At 36.8% G+C, this 25,021-nt stretch overlaps 1 protein-coding gene across 5 annotated transcripts in view; it reads left to right on the top strand.

The window, feature by feature from the left end:
- The window catches only part of MON2 (MON2 homolog, regulator of endosome-to-Golgi trafficking), a 132,186-nt gene that overhangs the window by 71,746 nt on the left and 35,419 nt on the right, over positions 1-25,021 (top strand). For all 5 annotated transcript variants that reach the window (XM_032645103.1, XM_032645104.1, XM_032645106.1 and 2 more), the window contains 4 exons: positions 1,093-1,255; positions 14,559-14,852; positions 17,115-17,313; positions 21,603-22,231. In XM_032645103.1, coding sequence (XP_032500994.1) covers positions 1,093-1,255; positions 14,559-14,852; positions 17,115-17,313; positions 21,603-22,231 — 1,285 coding nt within the window. The remainder of the gene's footprint in view (positions 1-1,092; positions 1,256-14,558; positions 14,853-17,114; positions 17,314-21,602; positions 22,232-25,021) is intronic.

The raw sequence follows: 25,021 nt of genomic DNA, 5'->3' as shown, positions 1-25,021 counted from the left end.
AGCTACTTAATAGATTGACTGTTGGGGTGAAGGCAGAAATAGCAGACAGAGTCAGGGATGACTCCAAGATTTGTGACTTAGGCAGCTCAGTGGATGGTGGTATTATTAACTAAATAGGGAATACAGAAGGAAGAGCACAGTTGGAGAAAATGTATGGACTTGTTTAATTTAAGGTAGTACATTGCAGTGGCGAGATTTAGCAAACATTTGGATATATTTGTCTGTAATTCTGTGGCAGGACTTATCTTGTTTTGATGACTAGTTTAGGAGTTTTACATGATTGAAATGCTTGAGACTCCTGTGGAAAATTAATTTTTCTTATTTATTTGTAATAACAAATTTCCTTATATACTGTAAAATACAAGATGATTAAAGTGGAAAGATATCAGCCAAAGCCTAGATCATCCGAACAGTTATAAAATAGAGTGTGTTGTAAGGATGAAATTAATTAATACATGTAAAATACTTAGAAAGTATATGATATAGTAAATGCTCAAAGTGTTAGCTATTTTAATGTTTTTATTATTTTTTTCACCACCAGAATTTTTCTCCAAAACCATATACTTCTTATTGTCTTCATTTGAAATACAAAATTACTCTTTACTTTTACAGACTAGATGTAGAATTTTAAATAAAATATAGTATAGATATAAAAGAATAAGGAACTCATTTTCATTCAGTGAGTGAATTGTGTGTATTCTCCTGTGCTAGGCACCATGCTAGTTACTGAGGGTACAGTGGTGAGAAAGTAGCTGTATCCAATTTCCCTTTTTCATTCAATGTCTATGTTTTGTTTGACTAATTGATGCAATAGAAATAATATGGCATTAGTAGTTTCTTTTTTTTTGTTTACTTATTTTATTTTATTCCTGTGAGTACTTTCTTTATTTTTATTTGTTAATTATTTTTAAGTAAGCATATCTGTTTTTACATTTATGTAAATGATGAAGTACTCTATGATCTATGTTAGGGAAAATTTTCTTGTTCGAATTTTAAAAGAAAATTTTACTTCAAATTATTGTAAGGTATATATTTTTCCTTGAATTTCTGTTAAATACATGAGTATAAATTTCTTTTCTTTTGTATTTTCAGAGAATCCTTGATACGAACTGCATTCCAGTGTCTTCAGTTGGTTGTGACAGATTTTTTACCAACAATGCCTTGCACTTGCCTGCAGATAGTTGTAGATGTTGCAGGTAGCTTTGGACTTCATAACCAAGAACTTAATATTAGTTTAACTTCAATAGGTTTATTGGTAAGTATCATTGCCTTCCTTATATAATCTAGAAATCACTGTTTGCAACTGAGAGTGAATGCCAAGCTAATGCTATGCTTTTGACTCTATAGGAGTCATTTAAATGACTTTTCAGTACCAAACTTATACCTTGTATGAAGGGTTAAATAATATCATTTAAGAAATAATTATTTAAAAGCAGAGTATTTGGAATAATTTTGATATATTGAGCTGAAATTTGGCTTTTGTAAGGTTTGTTATGGGAGAATTTAGTAAACAAATAATAGTACATACAAGAGAAATGTTCAGTTGACTCTGCTGTGAAGGGTAATTAATTTCTTTTTAAATTTAATTTTATTTATTTTTTTATACAGCAGGTTCTTATTATCTGTTTTATACATAGTAGTATATATATGTCAATCCCAATCTCCCAGTTCATCCTACCACCACCACTACCCCCTTTCCCCCTCTTGGTGTCCATACATTTGTTCTCTACATCTGTGTCTCTATTTCTGCCTTGCAAACTGGTTCATCTGTACCCTTTTTCTAGATTCCACATATATGCATTAATATACGATATTTGTTTTTCTCTTTCTGACTTACTTCACTCTGTATCACAGTCTCTAGGTCCATCCACATCTGAACAAATGACCCAATTTCGTTCCTTTTTATGGCTGAGTAATATTCCATTGTGTACATGTACCGTGTCTTCTTTATCCATTCATCTGTCAATGGGCATTTAGGTTGCTTGCATGACCTGGCTATTGTAAGTAGCGCTGCAATGAACATTGGGGTGCCTGTGTCTTTTTGAATTATGGTTTTCTCTGGGTATATGCCCAGTGGTGGGATTGCTGGGTCATATGATAATTCTATTTTTAGTTTTTTAAGGAACCTCCATACTGTTCTCCATAGTGGCTGTATCAATTTACATTCCCACCAACAGTGCAAGAGGGTTCCCTTTTCTCCACACCCTCCCCAGCATATGTTGTTTGTAGGTTTTCTGATGATGCCCATTCCACACAGTGTGAGGTGATACCTCATTGTAGTTTTGATTTGTATTTCTCTAATAATTAGTGATGTTGAGCAGCTTTTGTTTTTTTGTTTTTAAGCCTTCATGCTTCTTATTTTTTTTATTTCTAAATTTGTTTATTTATTCATTTATGGCTGCGTTGGGTCTTCGTTGTACGTGGGCTTTCTCTAGTTGTGGAGAGCAGGGGCTACTTTTTGTTGCGGTGTGTGGGCTTCTCATTGTGGTGGCTTCTCTTGTTATGGAGCATGGGCTCTAGGCCCGTGAGCTTCAGTAGTTGTGGCATGCAGGCTCAGTAGTTGTAGCTCGCGGGCTCTAGAGTGCAGGCTCAGTAGTTGTGCACGGGCTTAGTTGCTTTGCGGCATGTGAGATCTTCCCGGACCAGGGCTCGAACCCTTGTCCCCTGCTTGGCAGACGGATTTTCAACCACTGCACCACCAGGGAAGTCCGAGCAGCTTTTCCTGTGCCTTTTGGCCATCTGTATGTCTTCTTTGGTGAAATGTCTATTTAGGTCTTCTGCCCATTTTTGGATTGGGTTGTTTGTTTTTTAAATATTGAACTGCATGAGCTGTTTATATATTTTGGAGATTAATTCTTTGTCCGTTGATTCGTTTGCAAATATTTTCTTCCATTCTGAGGGTTGTCTTTTCGTCTTGTTTAAAGTTTCCTTTGGGGCTTCCCTGGTGGCGCAGTGGTTGAGAGTCCACCTGCTGATGCAGGGGACACGGGTTCGTGCCCTGGTCCGGGAAGATCCCACATGCCACGGAGCGGCTGGGCCCGTGAGCCATGGCCGCTGAGCCTGTGCATCCGGAGCCTGTGTTCCGCAACGGGAGAGGCCACAACAGTGAGAGGCCCGTGTACCGCAAAAAAAAAAAAAAAGTTTCCTTTGCTGTGCAAAAGCTTTTAAGTTTCATTAGGTCCCATTTGTTTATTTTTATTTCCAATACTCTAGGAGGTGGGTCAAAAAACATCTTGCTGTGATTTATGTCAAAGAGCATTCTTCCTATGTTTTCCTCTCAGAGTTTTATAGTGTCTGGTCTTACATTTAGGTTTCTAATCCATTTTGAGTTTATTGTTGTGTATGGTGTATGGGAGGGTTCTAGCTTCATTCTTTTACATGTAGCTGTCCAGTGTTCCTAGCACCCCCTTTTTTTTTTTTTTTTTTTGTGGTACGCGGGCCTCTCACTGTTGTGGCCTCTCCCGTCACGGAGCACAGGCTCCGGACATGCAGGCTTAGCGGCCATGGCTCACAGACCTAGCCACTCCGCAGCATGTGGGATCTTCCCGGACTGGGACACAAACCCGTGTCCCCTGCATCGGCAGGCAGACTCTCAACCACTCTGCCACCAGGGAAGCACTAACTTTGGGGTTTTTTTGTTCTTCTTTCTCTCATTGCTTTGGGTGTAAGGTTAGGTTGTTTTTTTTTTTTTTTTTTTTTTTTTTTAAACATCTTTATTGGGGTATAATTGCTTTACAATGGTGTGTTAGTTTCTGCTTTATAACAAAGTGAATCAGCTATACATATACATATGTTCCCATATGTCTTCCCTCTTGCGTCTCCCTCCCTCCCACTCTCCCCATCCCACCCTTCCAGGCTGTCACAAAGCACCGAGCTAATATCCCTGTGCCTTGCGGCTGCTTCCCCCCAGCTATCTACCTTACTACGTTTGTTAGTGTGTATATGTCCATGACTCTCTCTCGCCCTGTCAAAACTCACCCCTCCCCCTCCCCATACCCTCAAGTCCGTTCTCCAGTAGGTCTGCGTCTTTATTCCTATCTTACCCCTAGGTTCTTCATGACATTTTTTTCCCTTAAATTCCATATATATGTGTTAGCATACGGTATTTGTCTTTTTCTTTCTGACTTACTTCACTCTGTATGACAGACTCTAGGTCTATCCATCTCATTACAAATAGCTCAATTTCATTTCTTTTTAAGGCTGAGTAATATTCCATTGTGTATATGTGCCACATCTTCTTTATCCATTCATCCGATGATGGGCGCTTAGGTTGTTTCCATGTCCTGGCTATTGTAAATAGAGCTGCAGTGAACATTTTGGTACATGACTCTTTTTGAATTTTGGTTTTCTCAGGGTATATGCCAAGTAGTGGGATTGCTGGGTCATATGGTAATTCTATTTGTAGTTTTTTAAGGAACCTCCATACTGTTCTCCACAGTGGCTGAACCAATTCACATTCCCACCAGCAGTGCAAGAGTGTCCCCTTTTCTCCACACCCTCTCCAGCATTTATTGTTTCTAGATTTTTTGATGATGGCCATTCTGACTGGTGTGAGATGATATCTCATTGTAGTTTTGATTTGCATTTCTCTAATGATTAATGATGTTGAGCATTCTTTCATGTGTTTGTTGGCATTCTGTATATCTTCTTTGGAGAAATGTCTATTTAGGTCTTCTGCCCATTTTTGGATGGGGTTGTTTGTTTTTTTGTTATTGAGCTGCATGAGCTGCTTGTAAATTTTGGAGATTAATCCTTTGTCAGTTGCTTCATTTGCAAATGTTTTCTCCCATTCTGAGGGTTGTCTTTTGGTCTTGGTTATGGTTTCCTTTGCTGTGCAAAAGCTTTGAAGTTTCATTAGGTCCCATTTGTTTATTTTTGTTTTTATTTCCATTACTCTAGGAGGTGGGTCAGAAAGGATCTTGCTGTGATTTATGTCATAGAGTGTTCTTCCTATGTTTTCTTCTAAGAGTTTGATAGTTTCTGGCCTTACATTTAGGTCTTTAATCCATTTTGAGCTTATTTTTGTGTATGGTGTTAGGGAGTGATCTAATCTCATACTTTTACATGTACCTGTCCAGTTTTCCCAGCACCATTTATTGAAGAGGCTGTCCTTTCTCCACTGTACATTCCTGCCTCCTTTATCAAAGATAAGGTGTCCATATGTGCATGGGTTTATCTCTGGGCTTTCTATCCTGTTCCACTGATCTATCTTTCTGTTTTTATGCCAGTACCATACTGTCTTGATTACTGTTGCTTTGTAATATAGTCTAAAGTCAGGGAGCCTTATTCCTCCAGCTCCTTTTTTCGTTCTCAAGATTGCTTTGGCTATTCGGGGTCTTTTGTGTTTCCATACAAATTGCGAAATTTTTTGTTCTAGTTCTGTGAAAAATGCCAGTGGTAGTTTGATAGGGATTGCATTGAATCTGTAGATTGCTTTGGGTAGTAGAGTCATTTTCACAATGTTGATTCTTCCCATCCAAGAACATGGTATATCTCTCCATCTATTTGTATCATCTTTAATTTCTTTCATCAGTGTCTTATAATTTTCTGCATACAGGTCTTTCGTATCCTTAGGTAGGTTTATTCCTAGATATTTTATTCTTTTTGTTGCAATGGTAAATGGGAGTGTTTTCTTGATTTCACTTTCAGATTTTTCATCATTAGTATATAGGAATGCCAGAGATTTCTGTGCATTAATTTTGTATCCTGCTACTTTACCAAATTCATTGATTAGCTCTAGTAGTTTTCTGGTAGCATCTTTAGGATTCTCTATGTATAGTATCATGTCATCTGCAAACAGTGACAGCTTTAGTTCTTCTTTTCCGATTTGGATTCCTTTTATTTCCTTTTCTTCTCTGATTGCTGTGGCTAAAACTTCCAAAACTATGTTGAATAAGAGTGGTGAGAGTGGGCAACCTTGTCTTGTTCCTGATCTTAGTGGAAATGCTTTCAGTTTTTCACCATTGAGGATGATGTTTGCTGTGGGCTTGTCATATATGGCTTTTATTATGTTTAGGAAAGTTCCCTCTATGCCTACTTTCTGGAGGGTTTTTATCATAAATGGGTGTTGAATTTTGTCGAAAGCTTTCTCTGCATCTATTGAGATGATCATATGGTTTTTCTCCTTCAATTTGTTAATATGGTTTATCACATTGATAGATTTGCGTATATTGAAGAATCCTTGCATTCCTGGAATAAACCCCACTTGATCATGGTGTATGATCCTTTTAATGTGCTGTTGTATTCTGTTTGCTAGTATTTTGTTGAGGATTTTTGCATCTATGTTCATCAGTGATATTGGCCTGTAGTTTTCTTTCTTTGTGACATCCTTGTCTGGTTTTGGTATCAAGGTGATGGTGGCTTCGTAGAAGGAATTTGGGAGTGTTCCTCCCTCTGCTATATTTTGGAAGAGTTTGAGAAGGATAGGTGTTAGCTCTTCTCTAAACGTTTTATAGAATTCACCTGTGAAGCCATCTGGTCCTGGGCTTTTGTTTGTTGGAAGGTTTTTAATCACAGTTTCAATTTCAGTGCTTGTGATTGGTCTGTTCATATTTTCTATTTCTTCCTGATTCAGTCTTGGCAGGTTGTGCATTTCTAAGAATTTGTCCATTTCTTCCAGGCTGTCCATTTTATTGGCATAGAGTTGCTTGTAGTAATCTCTCATGATTTTTTTTATTTCTGCAGTGTCAGTTGTTACTTCTCCTTTTTCATTTCTAATTCTATTGATTTGAGTCTTCTCCCTTTTTTTCTTGATGAGTCTGGCTAGTGGTTTATCTATTTTGTTTATCTTCTCAAAGAACCAGCTTTTAGTTTTATTGATCTTTGCTATTGTTTCCTTCATTTCTTTTTCATTTATTTCTGATCTGATTTTTATGATTTCTTTCCTTCTGCTAGCTTTGGGGTTTTTTTGTTCTTCTTTCTCTAATTGCTTGAGGTGCAAGGTTAGGTTGTTTATTCGAGATGTTTCCTGCTTCTTAAGGTGGGCTTGTATTGCTATAAACTTCCCCCTTAGAACTGCTTTTGCTGCATCCCATAGGTTTTGGGTCGTTGTGTCTCCATTGTCATTTGTTTCTAGGTATTTTTTTATTTCCTCTTTGATTTCTTCAGTGATCACTTCATTATTAAGTAGTGTATTGTTTAGCCTCCATGTGTTTGTATTTTTTACAGATCTTTTCCTGTAATTGATATCTAGTCTCATGGCGTTGTGGTCGGAAAAGATACTTGATACAATTTCAGTTTTCTTAAATTTACCAAGGCTTGATTTGTGACCCAAGATATGATCTATCCTGGAGAATGTTCCATGAGCACTTGAGAAAAATGTGTATTCTGTTGTTTTTGGATGGAGTGTCCTATAAATATCAATTAAGTCCATCTTGTTTAATGTATCATTTAAAGCTTGTGTTTCCTTATTTATTTTCATTTTGGATGATCTGTCCATGGGTGAAAGTGGGGTGTTAAAGTCCCCTACTATGAATGTGTTACTGTTGATCTCCCCTTTTATGGTTGTTAGTATTTGCCTTATGTATTGAGGTGCTCCTATGTTGGGTGCATAAATATTTACAATTGTTATATCTTCTTCTTGGATCGATCCCTTGATCATTATGTAGTGTCCTTCTTTGTCCCTTTTAATAGTCCTTATTTTAAAGTCTATTTTGTCTGATATGAGAATTGCTACTCCAGCTTTCTTTTGGTTTCCATTTGCATGGAATATCTTTTTCCATCCCCTTACTTTCAGTCTGTATGTGTCTCTAGTTCTGAAGTGGGTCTCTTGTAGACAGCATATATAAGGGTCTTGTTTTTGTATCCATTCAGCCAATCTGTGTCTTTTGGTGGGAGCATTTAGTCCATTTACATTTAAGGTAATTATTGATATGTATGTTCCTATTTCCATTTTATATATTGTTTTGGGTTCGCTACTATAGGTCATTTCCTTCTCTTGTGTTTCGTGTCTAGAGAAGTTCCTTTAGCATTTGTTGTAAAGCTGGTTTGGTGGTGCTGAACTCTCTCAGCTTTTGCTTGTCTGTAAAGGTTTTAATTTCTCCATCAAATGTGAATGAGATCCTTGCTGGGTAGAGTAGTCTTGGTTGCAGGCTATTCTCCTTCAGCACTTTCAGTATGTCCTGCCACTCCCTTCTGGCTTGTAGGGTTTCTGCTGAGAGATCAGCTGTTAACCTTATGGGGATTCCCTTGTGTGTTATTTGTTGTTTTTCCCTTGCTGCTTTTAATATGCTTTCTTTGTATTTAATTTTTGACAGTTTGATTAATATGTGTCTTGGCGTGTTTCTCCTTGTATTTATCCTGTATGGGACCCTCTGTGCTTCCTGGACTTGATTAACTATTTCCTTTCCCATATTAGGGAAGTTTTCAACTATAATCTCTTCAAATAATTTCTCAGTCCCTTTCTTTTTCTCTTCTTCTTCTGGAACCCCTATAATTCGAATGTTGGTGCGTTTCATGTTGTCCCAGAGGTCTCTGAGACTGTCCTCAGTTCTTTTCATTCTTTTTTCTTTATTCTGCTCTGCAGTAGTTATTTCCACTACTTTATCTTCCAGGTCACTTATCCGTTCTTCTGCCTCAGTTATTCTGCTATTGATCCTATCTAGAGTGATTTTAATTTCATTTATTGCATTGTTCATCGTTGCTTGTTTCATCTTTAGTTCTTGTAGGTCCTTGTTAACTGTTTCTTGCATTTTGTCCATTCTACTTCCAAGATTTCGGATCATCCTTACTATCATTATTCTGAATTCTTTTTCAGGTAGATTGCCTATTTCCTCTTCATTTGTTAGGTCTGGTGGGTTTTTATCTTGCTCCTTCATCTGCTGTGTGTTTTTCTGTCTTCTCATTTTGCTTATCTTACTGTGTTTGGGGTCTCCTTTTTGCAGGCTGCAGGTTCGTAGTTCCCGTTGTTTTTGATGTCTGTCTCCAGTGGCTAAGGTTGTTTCAGTGGGTTGTGTAGGCTTCCTGGTGGAGGGGACTAGTGCCTGTGTTGTGCTGGATGAGGCTGGATCTTGTCTCTCTAGTGGGCAGGTTCACGTCTGGTGGTGTGTTTTGGGGTGTCTGTGGCCTTATTATGATTTTAGGCAGCCTCTCTGCTAATGGGTGGGGTTGTGTTCCTGTTTTGCTAGTTGTTTGGCATAGGTTGTCCAGCACTGTGGCTTGCTGGTCGTTGAGTGAAGCTGGGTGCTGGTGTTAAGATGGAGGTCTCTGGGAGATTTCCACCGTTTAATATTATGTGGAGCTGGGAGGTCTCTTGTTGACCAGTGTCCTGAAGTTGGCTCTCCTACCTCAGAGGCAGAGCCCTGACTCCTGGCTGGAGCACCAAGAGCCTTTCATCCACACAGCTCAGAATAAAAGGGAGAAAAAGTAGGGAGAATTAGTAGAAGTATGAGTAAAGAAAGAAGGAAAGGAGGAAAGGAAGGAAGGAAGAAAGAAGCAAAGAAGGAAAGAAAGGAGGGAGGGAGGGAGGGAGGAAGGAAGGAAGGAGGGAAAGAAGGAAAAAAGACAGAAAGAAAGATGATACAGTAAAAATAAAATAAAGTATAATATAGTTATTGAATTAAAAAATATTTAGAAAAAAAAAAAAAAAAGGGACGGATAGAACCTTAGGACAAATGTTGGAAGCAAAGCTATACAGAGAAAATCTTACACAGAAGCATACACATACACCTTCACAAAAAGAGGTAAAGGGGGAAAAATCATAAATCCTGCTCCCTGAGACCACCTCCTCAATTTGGGGTGATTCGTTGTCTAAAGGAGGGAAGGAAGGAAGGAAAGAAAGAAAGAACGAAGGTAAAGTATAATAAAGTTATTACAATTAAACTTAATTATTAAGAAAAAGAATTTTTAAAAAAAAGTCATGGACGGATAGAGCCCTAGGACAAATGGTGGAAGCAAGAGTATACAGACAGGATCTCACACAGAAGCATACACGTACACATTCACAAAAAGAGGAAAAGGGAAAAAAATCATAGATCTCGCTCCTAAATTCCACCTCTTCAATTTGGGATCATTCCTTGTCTATTCAGGTATTCCACAGATGCAGGGTATATCAAGTTGATTGTGGAGCTTTAATCCGCTGCTTCTGTGGCTGCTGGGAGAGATTTCCCTTTCTCTTCTTTGTTCTCACAGCTCACAGGAGCTCAGCTTTGGATTTGGCCCTGCCTCTGCGTGTAGGTCGCTGGAGGGCGTCTGTTTTTTCGCTCAGACAGGACGGGGTTAAAGGAGCAGCTGATTCGGGGCCTCCGGCTCACTCAGGCCGGGGGTTGGGGGATGGGGGAAGGAGGGGCACTGCGTGCGGGGCGGGCCTGCGGCGGCAGAGGCGGCGTGACGTTGCGGCAGAGGCCGGCGTGATGTTGCACCAGCCTGAGACCCGCCGTGCGTACTCCCGGGGAAGTTGTCCCTGGATCCCGGGAACCTGGCAGTGGCGGGCTGCACAGGCTCCGCGGAAGAGGGGTGTGGAGAGTGACCTGTGCTCGCACACAGGCCCCTCGGTGGCGGCAGCAGCAGCCTTAGCGTCTCCCGCCCGTCTCTGGGGTCCGCGGTTTTAGCCGCGGCTCGCGCCCGTCTCGGGGGCTCGCGCCCTCAGCCGCGGCTCGCGCCCGTCTCTGGAGTTCCTTTAAGCAGCGCTCTTAAACCCCTCTCCTCGCGCACCAGGAAACAAAGAGGGAAGAAAAAGTCTCTTGCCTCTTCGGCCGGTGCAGGCTTTTCCCCGAACTCCCTCCCGGCTAGTCGTGGTGCACTAACCCCTTCAGGCTATGTTCAAGCCGCCAACCCCAGTCCTCTCCCTGAGCTCCGTCCAAAACCAAAACCCGAGCCTCAGCTCGCAGCCCCGCCCGCCCCGGTGGGTGAGCAGCAAGCCTCTCGGGTTGGTGAGTGCCGGTCGGCACCGATCGTCTGTGCAGGAATCTCCCCGCTTTGCCCTCCGCACCCGTCGCTGTGCACTACTCCGCGGTCCCGAAACTCCCCCCTCCGCCTCCCGCAGTCTCCGCCCGCGGAGGGGCTTCCTAGTGTGTGGAAACTTTTCCTCCTTCACAGCTCCCTCCCACTGGTGCAGGTGCCGTCCTTATTCTTTTGTCTCTGTTTTTTCTTTTGCCCTACCCAGTTACGTGGGGAGTTTCTTGCCTTTTGGGAGGTCTGAGGTCTTCTGCCAGCCTTCAGTAGGAGTTCTGTAGGAGTTGTTCCACGTGTGGATGTATTTCTGGTGTATCCGTGGGGAGGAAGGCGATCTCCGCGTCTTACTCTTCCGCCATCTTCAAGGTCCCCCCCGGTTAGGTTGTTTATTTGAGTTGTTTCTTGTTTCTTGAGGAAGGATTGTATTGCTATAAACTTCCCTCTTAGAACTGCTTTTGCTGCTTCCCATAGGTTTTGGGTCATCGTGTTTTCATTGTCATTTGTTTCTAGGTATTTTTTGATTTCCTCTTTGATTTCTTCAGTGATCTCTTGGTTATTTAGTAGTGTATTGTTTAGCCTCCATGTGTTTGTATTTTTTACAGATTTTTTCCTGTAATTGATATCTAGTCTCATAGCGTTGTGATTGGAAAAGATACTTGATATGATTTCAGTTTTCTTAAATTTACCAAGGCTTGATTTGTGACCCAAGATATGATCTTTCCTGGGGAATGTTCCATGAGCACTTGAGAAGAAGCAGAGCACTTGCTTCTGCTGTCTCAAGGGTAACTGATTTTTAATGTTATTTTCATAGTAACATTTTTTTTTAATTGAAGTATAGTTGATTTACAATGTTGTGTTAATTTCTGCTGTATGGCAGAGTAATTCAGTTATACATATATATATATATATATATATATATACACATTATCTTTTATATTCCTTTCCATTATGGTTTATCATAGGATATTGTGTATAGTTCCCTGTGCTATATACAGTAGGACCTTGTTGTTTATCAATTCTAAATAGTTTGTATCTGCTAACCCCAAACTCCTAATCCATCCATCCCTCACCCCTCTTCCCCTTGGCACCCACAAGTTTGTTCTTTATGTGTGTGAGTCTGTTTCTGTTTCATAGGTAGGTTCATTTGTATCGTATTTTATATTCCATATATAAGTGATATCATATGGTATTTTTCTTTCTCTTTCTGACAGTAGTAACATTTTTATGTACTACTTATTTAGGAAGTAAAGCTTCAATAAAGACTTTACCATTTACATAGTCCTGTAGTGTGTCAACACTGCTTAGTTAGGTGTTTAGGAGATAGCATATAATAGTGAGAGAGCCTAGACTGCGGAAACAGATATACATGTACTATTTTAATTCTGTCTGCATCTTGTTCATTGTTAAACTATTGACCTCTTGAGCCTCATTTCACTTATCGATTATAGAAATAATAAAATCTATGTTAAGGTATTGTTAATATTACATTAAACATGTAGAGAAGTAAACAGTATATATTTATTTAAAGGCAATTATTTAGAGTCTTTTAAATGCATATTATAATTCAGAAGTTTTTAAAGTCAAACTTAATGTTCCTTACAACTAGATAAGTTAATATTTTACAATTAAAAATGTAATCATGGGGGAAAACATAGGCATGTTGAGTATTTAATTGCTCCCAAAGGGTGGTTGGTTAATTCAGTGTTGATTAAATTACTGCTAGATATCATGTCCTTTATTTTACATTTATGTTCATAGATATTGTATTCTCTTCATTTTTACAACTGATGTAATTCTCATTAATTCACATACCTTACTGTGGTTGACAGTGAACTCAATAAGACATGTTTGGAGATGTTAACTACTCTTGTATGAAATTACAAAATATTATTAAATGATAGGGATTGTTTAATAATTTTGTTAGGTTAATAATGGTATCATGGTTATGTTTTTTAAAGCCTTTTCTAGTAGAGATTATAAAATATAGGCATGAAGAAAATATGACAAAATGTTAACAATTGTTATATCTAGATGTGGTGGTTATATCAGTATATTGATATATTCTCCCTGCTTTTCTGTATGTTCTTGAAATTTTTCATATTAAACATTTTGTTTCTTTTTCATTTCTTTTAATTTTTACTGTGAAGTAAAGATACACCCAGACACCTCAGTACCCATCACCCAAGCCAGGAAATGGCACATCACCCTACTTAAGACCCTTCATATGCCCCTCTCAGATTGCATTGGTCTCCTCTGTCAAAGTCATTTGTACCCTGAAATTTCTGTTACTTGCTTCCCTGTTTTTCTTTATAGTTTTTATCACTTTATGCTTTTACACTTAAATAATATATTGTTTGCAGTTGCCTGTTTATGAAAGAGAATAAGTAGAATCATACTTTAATCTTCTGTTGTTTCTTTGCTCAACATTTATTTTTGAGATTCACTCCTGGTGACTTAATCATGCAGTATTTCATTGTATGATTATACCACAATTTAATGATCCAGTCTACCTTTGGTGAACATTTGGATTATTTCTTGGTCTTTGCAGTTATGAGCAATGCTGTCATAAAGATTCTTGCACTTGTCCAAGGAACTTTTTGAGGGCACATAGCCTACATTGGAATTGCTGGGTCTTTATGTATGTGCATGTTCAACTTTCTAGGTAGAACCAACTTGTTTTCTTTTTTCTTTTATTTATTGAGGTATAGTTGATTTATAATATTATATTAGTTTCAGGTATACAACATAGTGATTCAAAATTTTTATGATTATACTCCATTTAAAGTTATTATAGAATATTGGCTATATTCCCTGTGCTTTACAATATTTCCTTGTAGCTTGTTTATTTTATACATAGTAGTTTATACCTCTTAATCTCCTATTCCTATATTGTCCTTTCCCACTTCCATCTCCCCTCTAGTTTGTTCTGTATGAGTCTCTTTCTCTGTTGTTGTATTCATTTGTTTGAATCATCTTAGATTCTGCATATAAATGATAACATACAGTGTTTGTCTTTCTTTGTCTGACTTATTTCGCTAACCATAATACCTTCCAGGTTCATCCCTGTTGTTGAAAAAGGCAAATTTTCATTCTTCTTTATGGCTGAGTAGTATTCCATCGTGTGTGTGTGTACGTGTATATATATATAGAGAGAGAGATAGACAGATATACATATATATATATATAATATATACAATCTATTTATTTACCTATCTAGCTACCACATCTTCTTTATCCATTCATCTGTTGATGGGCACTTAGGTAACTCTATATCTTGGCTATTGTAAATAGTGCTGCTATGAACATTGGGGTGCATGTGTCTTTTCAAATCAGTGTTTTCATTTTTTCCAAATATTTATCTAGGAGTGGAATTTCTGGATCATATGGTAGTTCTATTTTTAGTTTTTTGAGGAGCCTCCATACTGTTTTCCACATTGACTGCACCAATTTTTTCAAATTATTAATGTTAGCACAAGATTGCTCCCTCAAATTCTGAAATCAGTTAGAGACACTTGACAGAAGAGGAGATATTTTCATTAAATCCATTCTACTAGAAAAGGAGTTTCTGAAATAATTGTTTTTTTAATTCTGAAAAAGTATGTGTTGCATATCTATGTGTTTAAAATAAAATCTATGAATAAATTGATATTTTCTCCTTTGCTTTTTAGTGGAATATTTCAGATTATTTTTTCCAAAGAGGAGAAACTATTGAAAAAGAATTAAATAACGAAGAAGCAGCACAGCAAAAGCAGGCAGAAGAGAAAGGAGTGGTTTTAAATCGGCCGTTCCACCCTGCACCACCGTTTGATTGTTTGTGGTTGTGTCTTTATGCAAAATTGGGTGAACTATGTGTGGACCCCCGTCCTGCTGTCAGGAAGAGTGCAGGGCAAACTCTATTTTCGACAATTGGTGCACATGGAACTTTATTACAGCCCTCAACATGGCACACTGTTATTTGGAAGGTACTGTAAAATAGCTTGAGTTATCAGTTCTTAATTGAGACATGCTTATATACTTTTTCAATTAAACTTGTTCATATTAATTAAAAAAATTTTTTTTTAATTTTTAGTTTTTTTATTGAAGTCTAGTTGATTTTAAATGTTGTTAGTTTCACTTTCACTGAATGTGATTCAGTTATACATATATATTCTTTTTCTTCCTATTAATTTTTTTTTTTTTTTTGCGTTACGCGGGCCTCTCACTGCTGTGGCCTCTGCTGTTGCGGAGCACAGGCTCCGGACGCACAGGCCCAGTGACCATGGCTCACGGGCCCAGCAGCTCCGCGGCATGTGGGATCTTCCTGGACCGGGGCACGAACCCGTGTCCCCTGCATCGGCAGGTGGACTCTCAACCACTGCACCACCAGGGAAGCCCTCTTCCTATTAATTTTTAAAGAAGAGTTTCTGTCTGTGCATTTGGCAAAACAGAAAATGTTAGCTTTGTCGTATTTTTAATTGCACCTCACATAGATCGGACTAAATACTAAAAGCCTCATCTTTTTATCTCTTTATCTCCTTTGCACTTCCCTCTCTCCTCGTTTTCCCCTGTGGTAATAGAACTAGTAGTTGCTAAACCACTACCTATAATTCAAATATAATATAGTCAAATGAAAATTTTCACCAGTAGTGAAATTTACTTGCAGACTCACCAAACAAAAACCACCTCCAATTTGTAAATTCCATGTTCGTTCATTAAATATGCAGTTTCATTTTTTTAATTTTTCAATTTTATCTTCTTTTTAAAATGTTCTTACAGAGTCAACAGCTTGTTAGTGAGCATCCCCTCTTTGCTAAAAGCTCTCTGTTTTTTGTTTAATCTGTTCCATTTTAATAAAATTCTATTTATAATCCTTCCATTGCTTTTGTGAATTTTTGAAATCAGCAAGTTTGTTGGTAGGCAAAATGGTAAACCTTCATTGTATTTAACAGTGTTTTCAGTTTAATAAAAAGACCCCAGAATGTCTTCTTAAAAAATTAATAATGTATGTTCTGTAATAAAAATAATTAAAAGCCCTGCTCCCCACTCCTATGTCTTCTGTTTTTTTTTCGTTTTTTTTTTTTTTTTTTAGTAGCTGCACCACGCCGCATGAGGGATGTCAGGGATCTAACCCGGGCCCCCTGCATTGGGAGAGTAGTCTTAACCACTGGACCACCAGGGAAGTCCCCTCTTGTGTCTTCTGTTTCAACTCTATCCCCTGGCTTCTCAGTTCACAAACATGCTGAAGAGTCCTTTATTGTTTTAAAAAACAAACTGATATTTTCTCTGCTTTCTGTTTTCTTTTCAGACAGCTTCATTGTTAATCTTGCTGCCTAAATCTCAATAATTTTTTTTCTTTCTCACTTCCCCTGCATTCCCTTACCCCCTTGTAATTTGATATCCAGATTATTCTACTTCAGAGTATCTTAAACCTTAGCATGTGACAGAATCTCCTAGAGGACTTAATAAAGAACAAATTGCTTGAGCCACTGTCCCCAACCCTCTAGAGTTTCTGATTTCTTTCCCCTGGCGCAGGGACTGAGAATTTGCATGTCTGTGAAGCTCCTGGGTGATGCTGATGGTTCTGAGACCATATTTTTAGAACCACACAAATTGTTCATAGACTCTACAGGTAGTCTTCTAATTGCCAAGGCTCTTGCCCCATGCTCAATCCTTATCCTACTCGTTTTTTGTAGCATTTAATACTGCTGATTATTTTTTCCTTGAAATTTCTCTTCCTTTGGCTTGTGTTCCACAGCATGCGTGTGCTTCTCTACTCAATTTTTATTTTATTTTTTGGGCTCCTATTACTTCCTCTGATTCTACATTTTAAATGTAAACATTCCCCAAATCCCAACCGCCTCCTGCTTGATTTTTTTCAAGCACCTTCATCCAGTCCTGAAGTTTCAGCAGTAACCTCTGTCCAGATGTCACTCATAGTTATATATTTGCCTGGATCCCTCTCCTTAACTTCATTCCCTTCTTGTACATTACCCCCTAGGTGCTCCATTGGCACCTCAGCTCAGTAAGTCTTAGACAATAGTCTATCCAATTTATTTTAATTTTTCATATTCTATGACCTTAAGGATAAACTTAATATAAGGTTACCTCTGTTGGTCAGTTTCGTCTAATATATGGGGATTGATCAGAATGTCAGGTGTAATTCTTTGTAACAATGCCTAATTTTCTATGCTGTTACTTAAGCTGTGTTATCAATACTTTTTATATGCATTGTTATAAATATTTAGGTTCTCTTTCATCTATTGGACCGAGTTCGAGAGTCTTCTACCACTGCAGACAAAGAAAAGATTGAGTCCGGAGGTGGCAATATTCTCATTCATCATTCAAGGGACACAGCAGAGAAGCAATGGGCTGAGACATGGGTTTTAACATTGGCCGGAGTAGCAAGAATCTTCAACACTAGAAGATATTTACTGCAACCTTTAGGTAGATACACATTTTTTTTTTCTGAGTATACAAGTAATTAATGTTAAAGGAAATTTGGAAAATACAGGAGATTCTTTAAAGTTCATATACAATGCTACTTTCCAAGAATAATCCATCTTAACTGCCAGTCTTTGTGTTATGTGTGGTGTGTGCATGAGCATGCACGTTTTCATTCATTTCACTGAGAAAATATGTAATGTGCACCTACTGCGGGTGAGTCTCTAGGGGATGCGATGTCCTTGCTATTTCATGGGTATGAGGGAAGAACTGTAATTACATAAATAAATACAAAATTGCTACAATGATCAGTGCTAAAAGGAGCTTATAGTAGGTTGTGTGCTTATAATAGATATTCGACCAGGCCAGTGAGGTATGTGTAGGCTTCCCTGAGAAAGCAATATTTTATCTGCGTAGTAGTTCATCGGGCAAGGGCAGGAGGAACTGGGAAGAGCCTTACAGGCAGAGAGAATGTGTAAAAGAGATGGGAGAAGATTGAGGAGATGGGGATGGTGAGGACCCCGGCATGTTTGAAGGTCTGGAGTGAAGAGAACACAGAAAAGTGTAATTCCACATCAGGTTGTAGAGGTAGAGAGAGGCCAGAGCATGGAACACTTTGCAGGTTATGTTCAAAAGTTAAGACTTTATTCTAAGAGCACTGGAAGGTTTTAATCCATGATGTGATGTGATCAGATATGCAGTTCAGAAATATCACTTCAGATGGTATGTGTGGAATGGAATGGCCACAAAGAAGAATGGTAGGATACTGTTAGACTGGTGAGGAAACTTGGTGGTGTAGATCAGTGCCTCTCAACCAGGGCCAATTTTGCCCAACCTACTCCCTCCCCCCACAGGATATTTGACAATGTCTGGAGACAGTTTTGGTTGTCACAACTGGGGAAGGACATGCACTACTGGCTTCTGGGGGAGTAACAGCCAGGGATGCTGCTACATATCTTACAATGCACAGGATAGCCCCTACAACAAAGAGTTATCCAACCCAAAATGTCAGTAGTATTGAGATTGAGAAACTCTGGTGTAGATTATAATAACTTCCTTCAATTCTGGTGGTAGGGCTGGGAGTGGTTGAGAAAAGTGAACAGAAGTACTTTTGTACATAATTGTGAACAAGTACATATTATTTTTTTAATTTATTATTTTATGGTTGGCTTTCCCCCCCATTATGTTAAAGCATAAGCATATTTACTCTTTTCGTGGGCATTTTTGTGTGGTGTTCATCATGTACACTTTAGGGCTCTCTCTATTTTATATATACATATATATATACATATATATATAATGTACATACATATACATTTTAAATCTTAGTTTTTTGTTTTCATGTAAAATTTACATATAATGAAATGTGCCAATCTTAACTGTATGTTTGCTGAGTTTTGACAAATAAGCATCGTTTTCAATACCTCTGTGATAGTTACTTTATCTTAAAAGCTAAGAACTAATAGATTTAGATTTTTTTAAATGAAGACATGATGCAGTTCATGTAGCTTTGATGATTTTTTATAATTTGAACACTAGGAAATGGTTTTTATTATTTTAGAATAAGATGGTGTCAGGGTGATGCTCATAGAATGGTTCAGAAGTGTTCCTTCCTCTGCAGTTTTTTTTGAGTAGTTTGAGAAGGATAGGTGTTAACTCTTCTCTAAATGTTTGGTAGAATTCACCTATGAAGCCATCTGGTCCTAGATGTTTGTTCATTGGAGTTTTTAAATTACTGATTCAATTTCATAACCAATAATTGTTCATATTTTCTGTTTCTTCCTGGTTCAGTCTTGGGAGATTCTTTCAAAGAATTTGTCCATTTCTTCTAGGTTGTCCATTTTATTGGTGTATAGTTGTTCATAGAAGTCTCTTATGATTCTTTGTATTTCTGTGGTGTCAGTTGTAACTTCTTCTTTTTCATTTCTGATTTTATTGATTTGGGCCCTCTCCCTTTTTTTCTTGATGAGTCTGGCTGAAGGTTTGTCAACTTGGTTTATCTTTTCAAAGAAGCAGATTTTAGTTTCATTGATCTTTTCTATTGTTGTTTTAGTCTCTATTTCATTTATTTCTGCTCTGATCTTTATGATTTCTTTCCTTCTACTAACTTTGGGTTTTGTTCTTTTTTCTCTAGTTCCCTTAGGTGTAAAGTTAGGTTGTTCATTTGAGATTTTTCTTATTTCCTGAAGTAAGCTCGTATTGCTATAAACTTTCCTATTAGAACTGCTTTTGCTGGCGTCCCAAAGGTTTTGGATCATTGTATTTTCATTTTCATTTGTCTCTAGGTATTTTTTGATTTCCTCTTTGATTTCTTCAGTGATCCATTGGCTGTTTAGTAGCATATTGTTTAGCCTCCACATGTTTGTGGTTTTTTGCAGTTTTTTTCTTGTAGTTGAAAATTTTGCCATTTGCAGCAACATGGGTAGACTTGCAGGACATTATGCTAAGTGAAGTAAGTCAGACAGAGAAAGACAAATACTGATATGATATCACTTCTATGTAGAATCTAAAAAATAAAACAAACTAGTGAATATAACAAAAAAGAAGCAGACTCACAGATACAGAGAACAAACTAGTGGTTACCCGTGGGGACAGGGGGCAAGTGGGGCAATACAAGGGTGGGGGACTGGAAGCTGCAAACTATTGGATATAAGATAGGCTGCAAGGATGTATTTTACAACACTGGAATATAGCCAGTATTTTGTAATAATTGTAAATAGAGTGTAACCTTTAAAAATTGTATAAAAATTTTTAAAAATATTTTTAAATAATGCGGTTCATATTTTTAACATAACCACGTGCAATATATAATTATACCTAGTCTTTTAGAAAGAAGACTTCTTCCTAGACATAGAATATATTAATGAAAGAATTACTGGGTTTTTTCCTAACTATGGCATGGAATATTCTAAATCTGAGACTTGGTCACCATTCTGGTGGGGAAACGTAATGTTTCATCTGACTTTTGGACTGGAATGGCAACAAGCAGAAGTATTTTGTTTTGTTGTTTTGATAGTTTTTAGACAAAAATTTTTTAAACTCTTTGAACAGTTTACTGAAAAATCTGTTTTTTATTGTATGTAATTTATACTTCAATTTTTTTTTTTTAAAGTATGGAGAGGAAGAGGCATATAACTGGGCAAGTGTTATCATTTATCCTGTAAAGGCAGAGCAATACTTACTGTTTTATACCAGACTCAGTTCCAGCTTTCCAATTAACTGAATGCTTCCTCAGTCATATGGGTTTATCCCTTCTTGAAAAAACATCTAGTCTTTGATAGCTTTTGTGAAGTGAAATTCTTTAAACCTCGATTATCTCTATTTCATAGCCTACTTAATGTTATCCTTTGCAGAATGTCAGTTCCTCTGCTTTTTGCATTATTTAAATACAAATAGGTGGGTAATAATCCATGCTACTAACAAAGCCATTGGGCTAGATGTCTGTAGGAACAAGATCATTTTTTGCTGAGCTTTATAGGAACAAACCACACCAGGCCATAGAGAGTTTCATTATAAACGTGCTTAGTTGGTCACAGGAGTAGAGCAAGAGATTGAATTGATTAGTGGAAACAACAGCTACCATTCAGCCCATGTTCTGCTGATGGTAGATCAGTCGACTCGGTTTTACATGGGAGAAATAAATTTAGACTCATTGTAAAAGGACAGTCTAATCTTTATGGTGCATTTTCTCCTGGCAACTCACTGATGGGGGAAAAATGTTTAAGAAAATTCCACAACTGTAAAATTATTTAAATATGAAAACCAAAGTGTAAAGTTAAGATTTTTATGGAGTATGATTTACAGTTTATTTTAAACATTTAGACAGATAAAAAAACGTGTATCATTCTGTTTTAACTTTTCCAATATGCTTAAGAATGGGAACATCCTACTTAATCATTAATAAAGGTAGATGGATAGACTGAAGATGTTACTGAAAAGTTTTTGTTTTCACCCTCTTAAGTTTTTATTCTGTTCTCCTTAGGCAGAAGTACTAGAATAGAAACATGTATACATACATTTACAGAGTTTTATTTTTAAGACCAAAACCTTGTTTGATATACTCATTATCCTCTTCTTGATGCTGTTTGTTCCTGTAGCTGACAAAAATTTTTTACTGGGTTTTTGGGTTGTAATGATTTTAATTCACATTGTTAGTACCTTAGCGTATTTTTTCTAGTTCTATAGGAATTTAAGCAGAAAAATAAAGCAAATAAACTTTAAAGTGTCTAATAGTAAGAGAAAATTTGATCTCTTTTATGGTGATAAATTTTGTTTTCCTCTTCCTAATATAGGAGATTTTTCAAGAGCATGGGATGTTCTTCTTGACCATATACAATCAGCAGCACTCAGCAAAAACAACGAAGTATCTCTGGCTGCGCTGAAAAGCTTCCAGGAAATTTTACAGATTGTGACCCCTGTCAGAGACTCAGATAAGCCTGAGACACCACCTGCAGTTAATGTCCCTGTGCCTGTCCTTTTAGGGTCCATATCAGGCCCTGGCCTGAACAGGCCATTTGTAAGAACAGATTCCATTGGAGAAAGACTTGGAAGATATAGCAGCTCTGAGCCACCTGTAGTTACTGATGAGCTTGAAGATTTGAATCTCTGGTGGGCTGCATGGAATACCTGGTATAGAGTTGGATCTGAAAGCACTAAGCCTCCTATTACTTTTGATAAACTAACTTTCATTCCCAGCCAGCCTTTTCTTACAGCTTTAATTCAGATATTTCCAGCTCTTTACCAACACATAAAAACTGGTTTCAACATGGATGATTTGCAAAAGTTGGGAGTCATACTACACAGTGCCGTTTCAGTCCCAATAAGTTCAGATGCATCCCCTTTCATTCTTCCATCTTACACTGAAGCAGTTTTGACAAGTTTACAGGAAGCTGTACTTACAGCTCTAGATGTTCTCCAAAAGGTAATAGAATTTTAGTGGCTATCTAAGCAATATTGAATATGGTTCTCTGGAACTTTTTTTTACTTTGCTATATATTTTTTGGGATAAATTCTGGATCATCAGGATTGTTGTGTGTGTATACTTTGGGATGAATTCAAGATTGTAAAGATCAAAAAAGAAGATTGTAAAGATCCAGTTATTTTTAAAACTTTTATTTTTCTAATATATTTTAAAAGGTATTTCAGGTTTATTTTGAGAGTCTTTAAGAAACTGCCTGCATTCTCTTGCTTCTGTTCACCAGCCTTTTTTGGTTTGTTCATGTAACTCTTCACAAGAGGATGTACTTTTGGAATGACAACTTTAGTAAAGTATCTCTATAATTAGAAAATTAATAAGTCATAGGATTATATTTTGGTTTTTTCATCTGTACTTAAATTTAGCTCTGGAATTGTTGGAAGCCCATATTTTTTAAAAAAGAAGTAAGAATAAATTTATAAAGTATTTTTCTCACAGAAATTTTAAAAAGATATGTTTTAACCTATGTGTGTTTTGTTACTGCAAAATATATATGTATATATATATATTAAGACAGACCTAAAAATTATTGAGCACATTCCAGTTAGCAAGCAAGACCAGATCAAAATCAAAGAACGTTTTAAACTGTCAAGGTAATTATTAGCACAATTCACAACAACCAAAATGCTAAACAAAAAAAATGTCACCTGAAGAGCCAGCAATCTCGACAAAGTTGCTATGACATTCTAACAAAATTAGAATGGAAGTATTAGATTCTGATTACACATGTGTTATCAGTAGCCATTTGTGTACTGAAGATCATGTTTTCTAATTGAATGATTGCCTTATATGCAACTGGATTGAAGAAAACTTTCAAAGTAAGAATGGTGGTTTCTACTACACCATAATATGCCTTGAATGACTCTGGAGGAAGTCTAGCCGAGCAGTAATTCCTTGATCTCTTTACCCCTAGTTACACTGTGCAGAGAAACAAATTGTGTAGAAACTTAAAATCTAAGAGAATCTGGCATTTAAAAAACTTTATTGTAGGGATATCAGTTTTCCATAATTGAAATCAAAAGAGCTGCTTTTATTTTCAGTGGGGGAAGAAAAGTAGCCTGTCAATAGTAACTTTTTTCTCCCTGACTGTGAACATAAGTTGCTTATAGACTGCCTTAGAGGGAATGGAAAAGTTAATATATTAGAGAAAGAGAGCATAGGCCTTGTGCGATACCCATAATCTAAAACTTTCAGATGTTTAATTCAAGCTTTTATATGTGTAGAGGGTAGTAAACAAAAGGAAACAACAAACCCCCAAAACTTTTTTCCAGGGAAAAAAGCATATAATTTTATTTAGGAAAAAAACTGCTGCTTTTGCAATAAGAAAACAAGTAGAATCATTCATCCCAACTACTAGGAATTTGTTCTAAGCTTTGAACTTTTAATGGCTTTAAAAGCAATATATACCTTCAATTGGGAACTTAGGAAGTTTTATTGTTGGAAACTTAGGAAGTTTTATTTATATAAATTGATATCATTTTGCATTACTAATTTTCACTCTAGCCATTGTTTATTACTTATGTGATTATCTAAATGATGTTTCATAATACTTGAATGTGAATATATATTCACATTCACATTAAAGACCCAAATATATAGGGTCTTTAATATTTCCTAACAGAAAACGTATTTCATTATTAGTAAAGAGTGTTTTTATTTTTTCTTTCTTTTTCTTTTTCCAAGTAAGGGTGCTTTTATATTTCCCCCCACAGGTGTCAGAAAATTTTTTCACAAGCAAAATTTACTTGCTTTGGGACTTTATTCATAAACTAATAAGCTATTCTGCAAAACATTTTATTGATTAAAAGCAGTTTTCCTTCCTAAAGGAAAAACTCATTTCTAATTTCATGTTTACCCTTACATTGTTTAGGGTTTCAGGGTCATAGTCTTTTCCTTGGTTTTCAAATCACTAGTTCACAACCAAAATGATTTAGTCATGTAGGCCAACTTTTTTTTTTTGACCGAGATATTTTGGCATACATGGGGGACCTGAGAATTTGATTATCTGCTTTCCCTAAGTTCTGAGATCAGGAGACTGCATCTATCTTATTTATTGCCACAAGGATTGAGTTATTTCAAATGACTTAATAAGAGAAACCTTGAACCATGTGAGAGGTTAGATGTCCAGTTTCTTTTCTTTTTTTCACGTACACAGTTTTCAAGGACTAATAAGAACTGTTGTCCAGATTGCTTATGGATTCTTAGCTTTTGGATTAAAATCTGTTACCAGATTTATATATAGGCTTTTCTGATAAACTTCAGAATACTGAAGAAAGCCAATAATAACTTTTTCTTAGAATGAAGTTTGTTGAAAAAAAAAAAAAGAAAAAAAGAGTTGGTTCCATATTATGCATTTTAAGATTCCAGAATTCAACTGTAACACTATTAGTTTTTTTTTTTTTTTTTTTTTAATAAAGGACCACTGAAAATCAAAACATATAGTCCAGGTCATTATTTGTTGCTAAGGTATTTTCAGAAAAATTTTTTTTTTTTTTTTTTTTTTTCAGAAAAATTTTGATACTTAGTTTTCTAAGGTCTTCACACAGACTTTTCCCTCCCTCCCTTGCTTTGTCACTGAAAATAAAAGAATTCATTTTAGGGTAATTATATCTTTTCCACAGTAATTACTACTTGTTTACTTGTAAGAGTTAAGACTCAGCAAGGGGTTAATAAAGAAGACCAGTGAAACTATTAAAAGTAGTTAGTAGAGAGAATCTTTTTAGGCTGTATACCTTT

The sequence above is a fragment of the Phocoena sinus genome, chromosome 10 (genome assembly GCF_008692025.1).
Source record: "Phocoena sinus isolate mPhoSin1 chromosome 10, mPhoSin1.pri, whole genome shotgun sequence".
Classification (NCBI taxonomy): Eukaryota; Metazoa; Chordata; class Mammalia; order Artiodactyla; family Phocoenidae; genus Phocoena; species Phocoena sinus.
The sequence above is the reverse complement of the archived record's forward strand: the minus strand, read 5'-3'. Positions and strand labels throughout refer to the sequence as shown.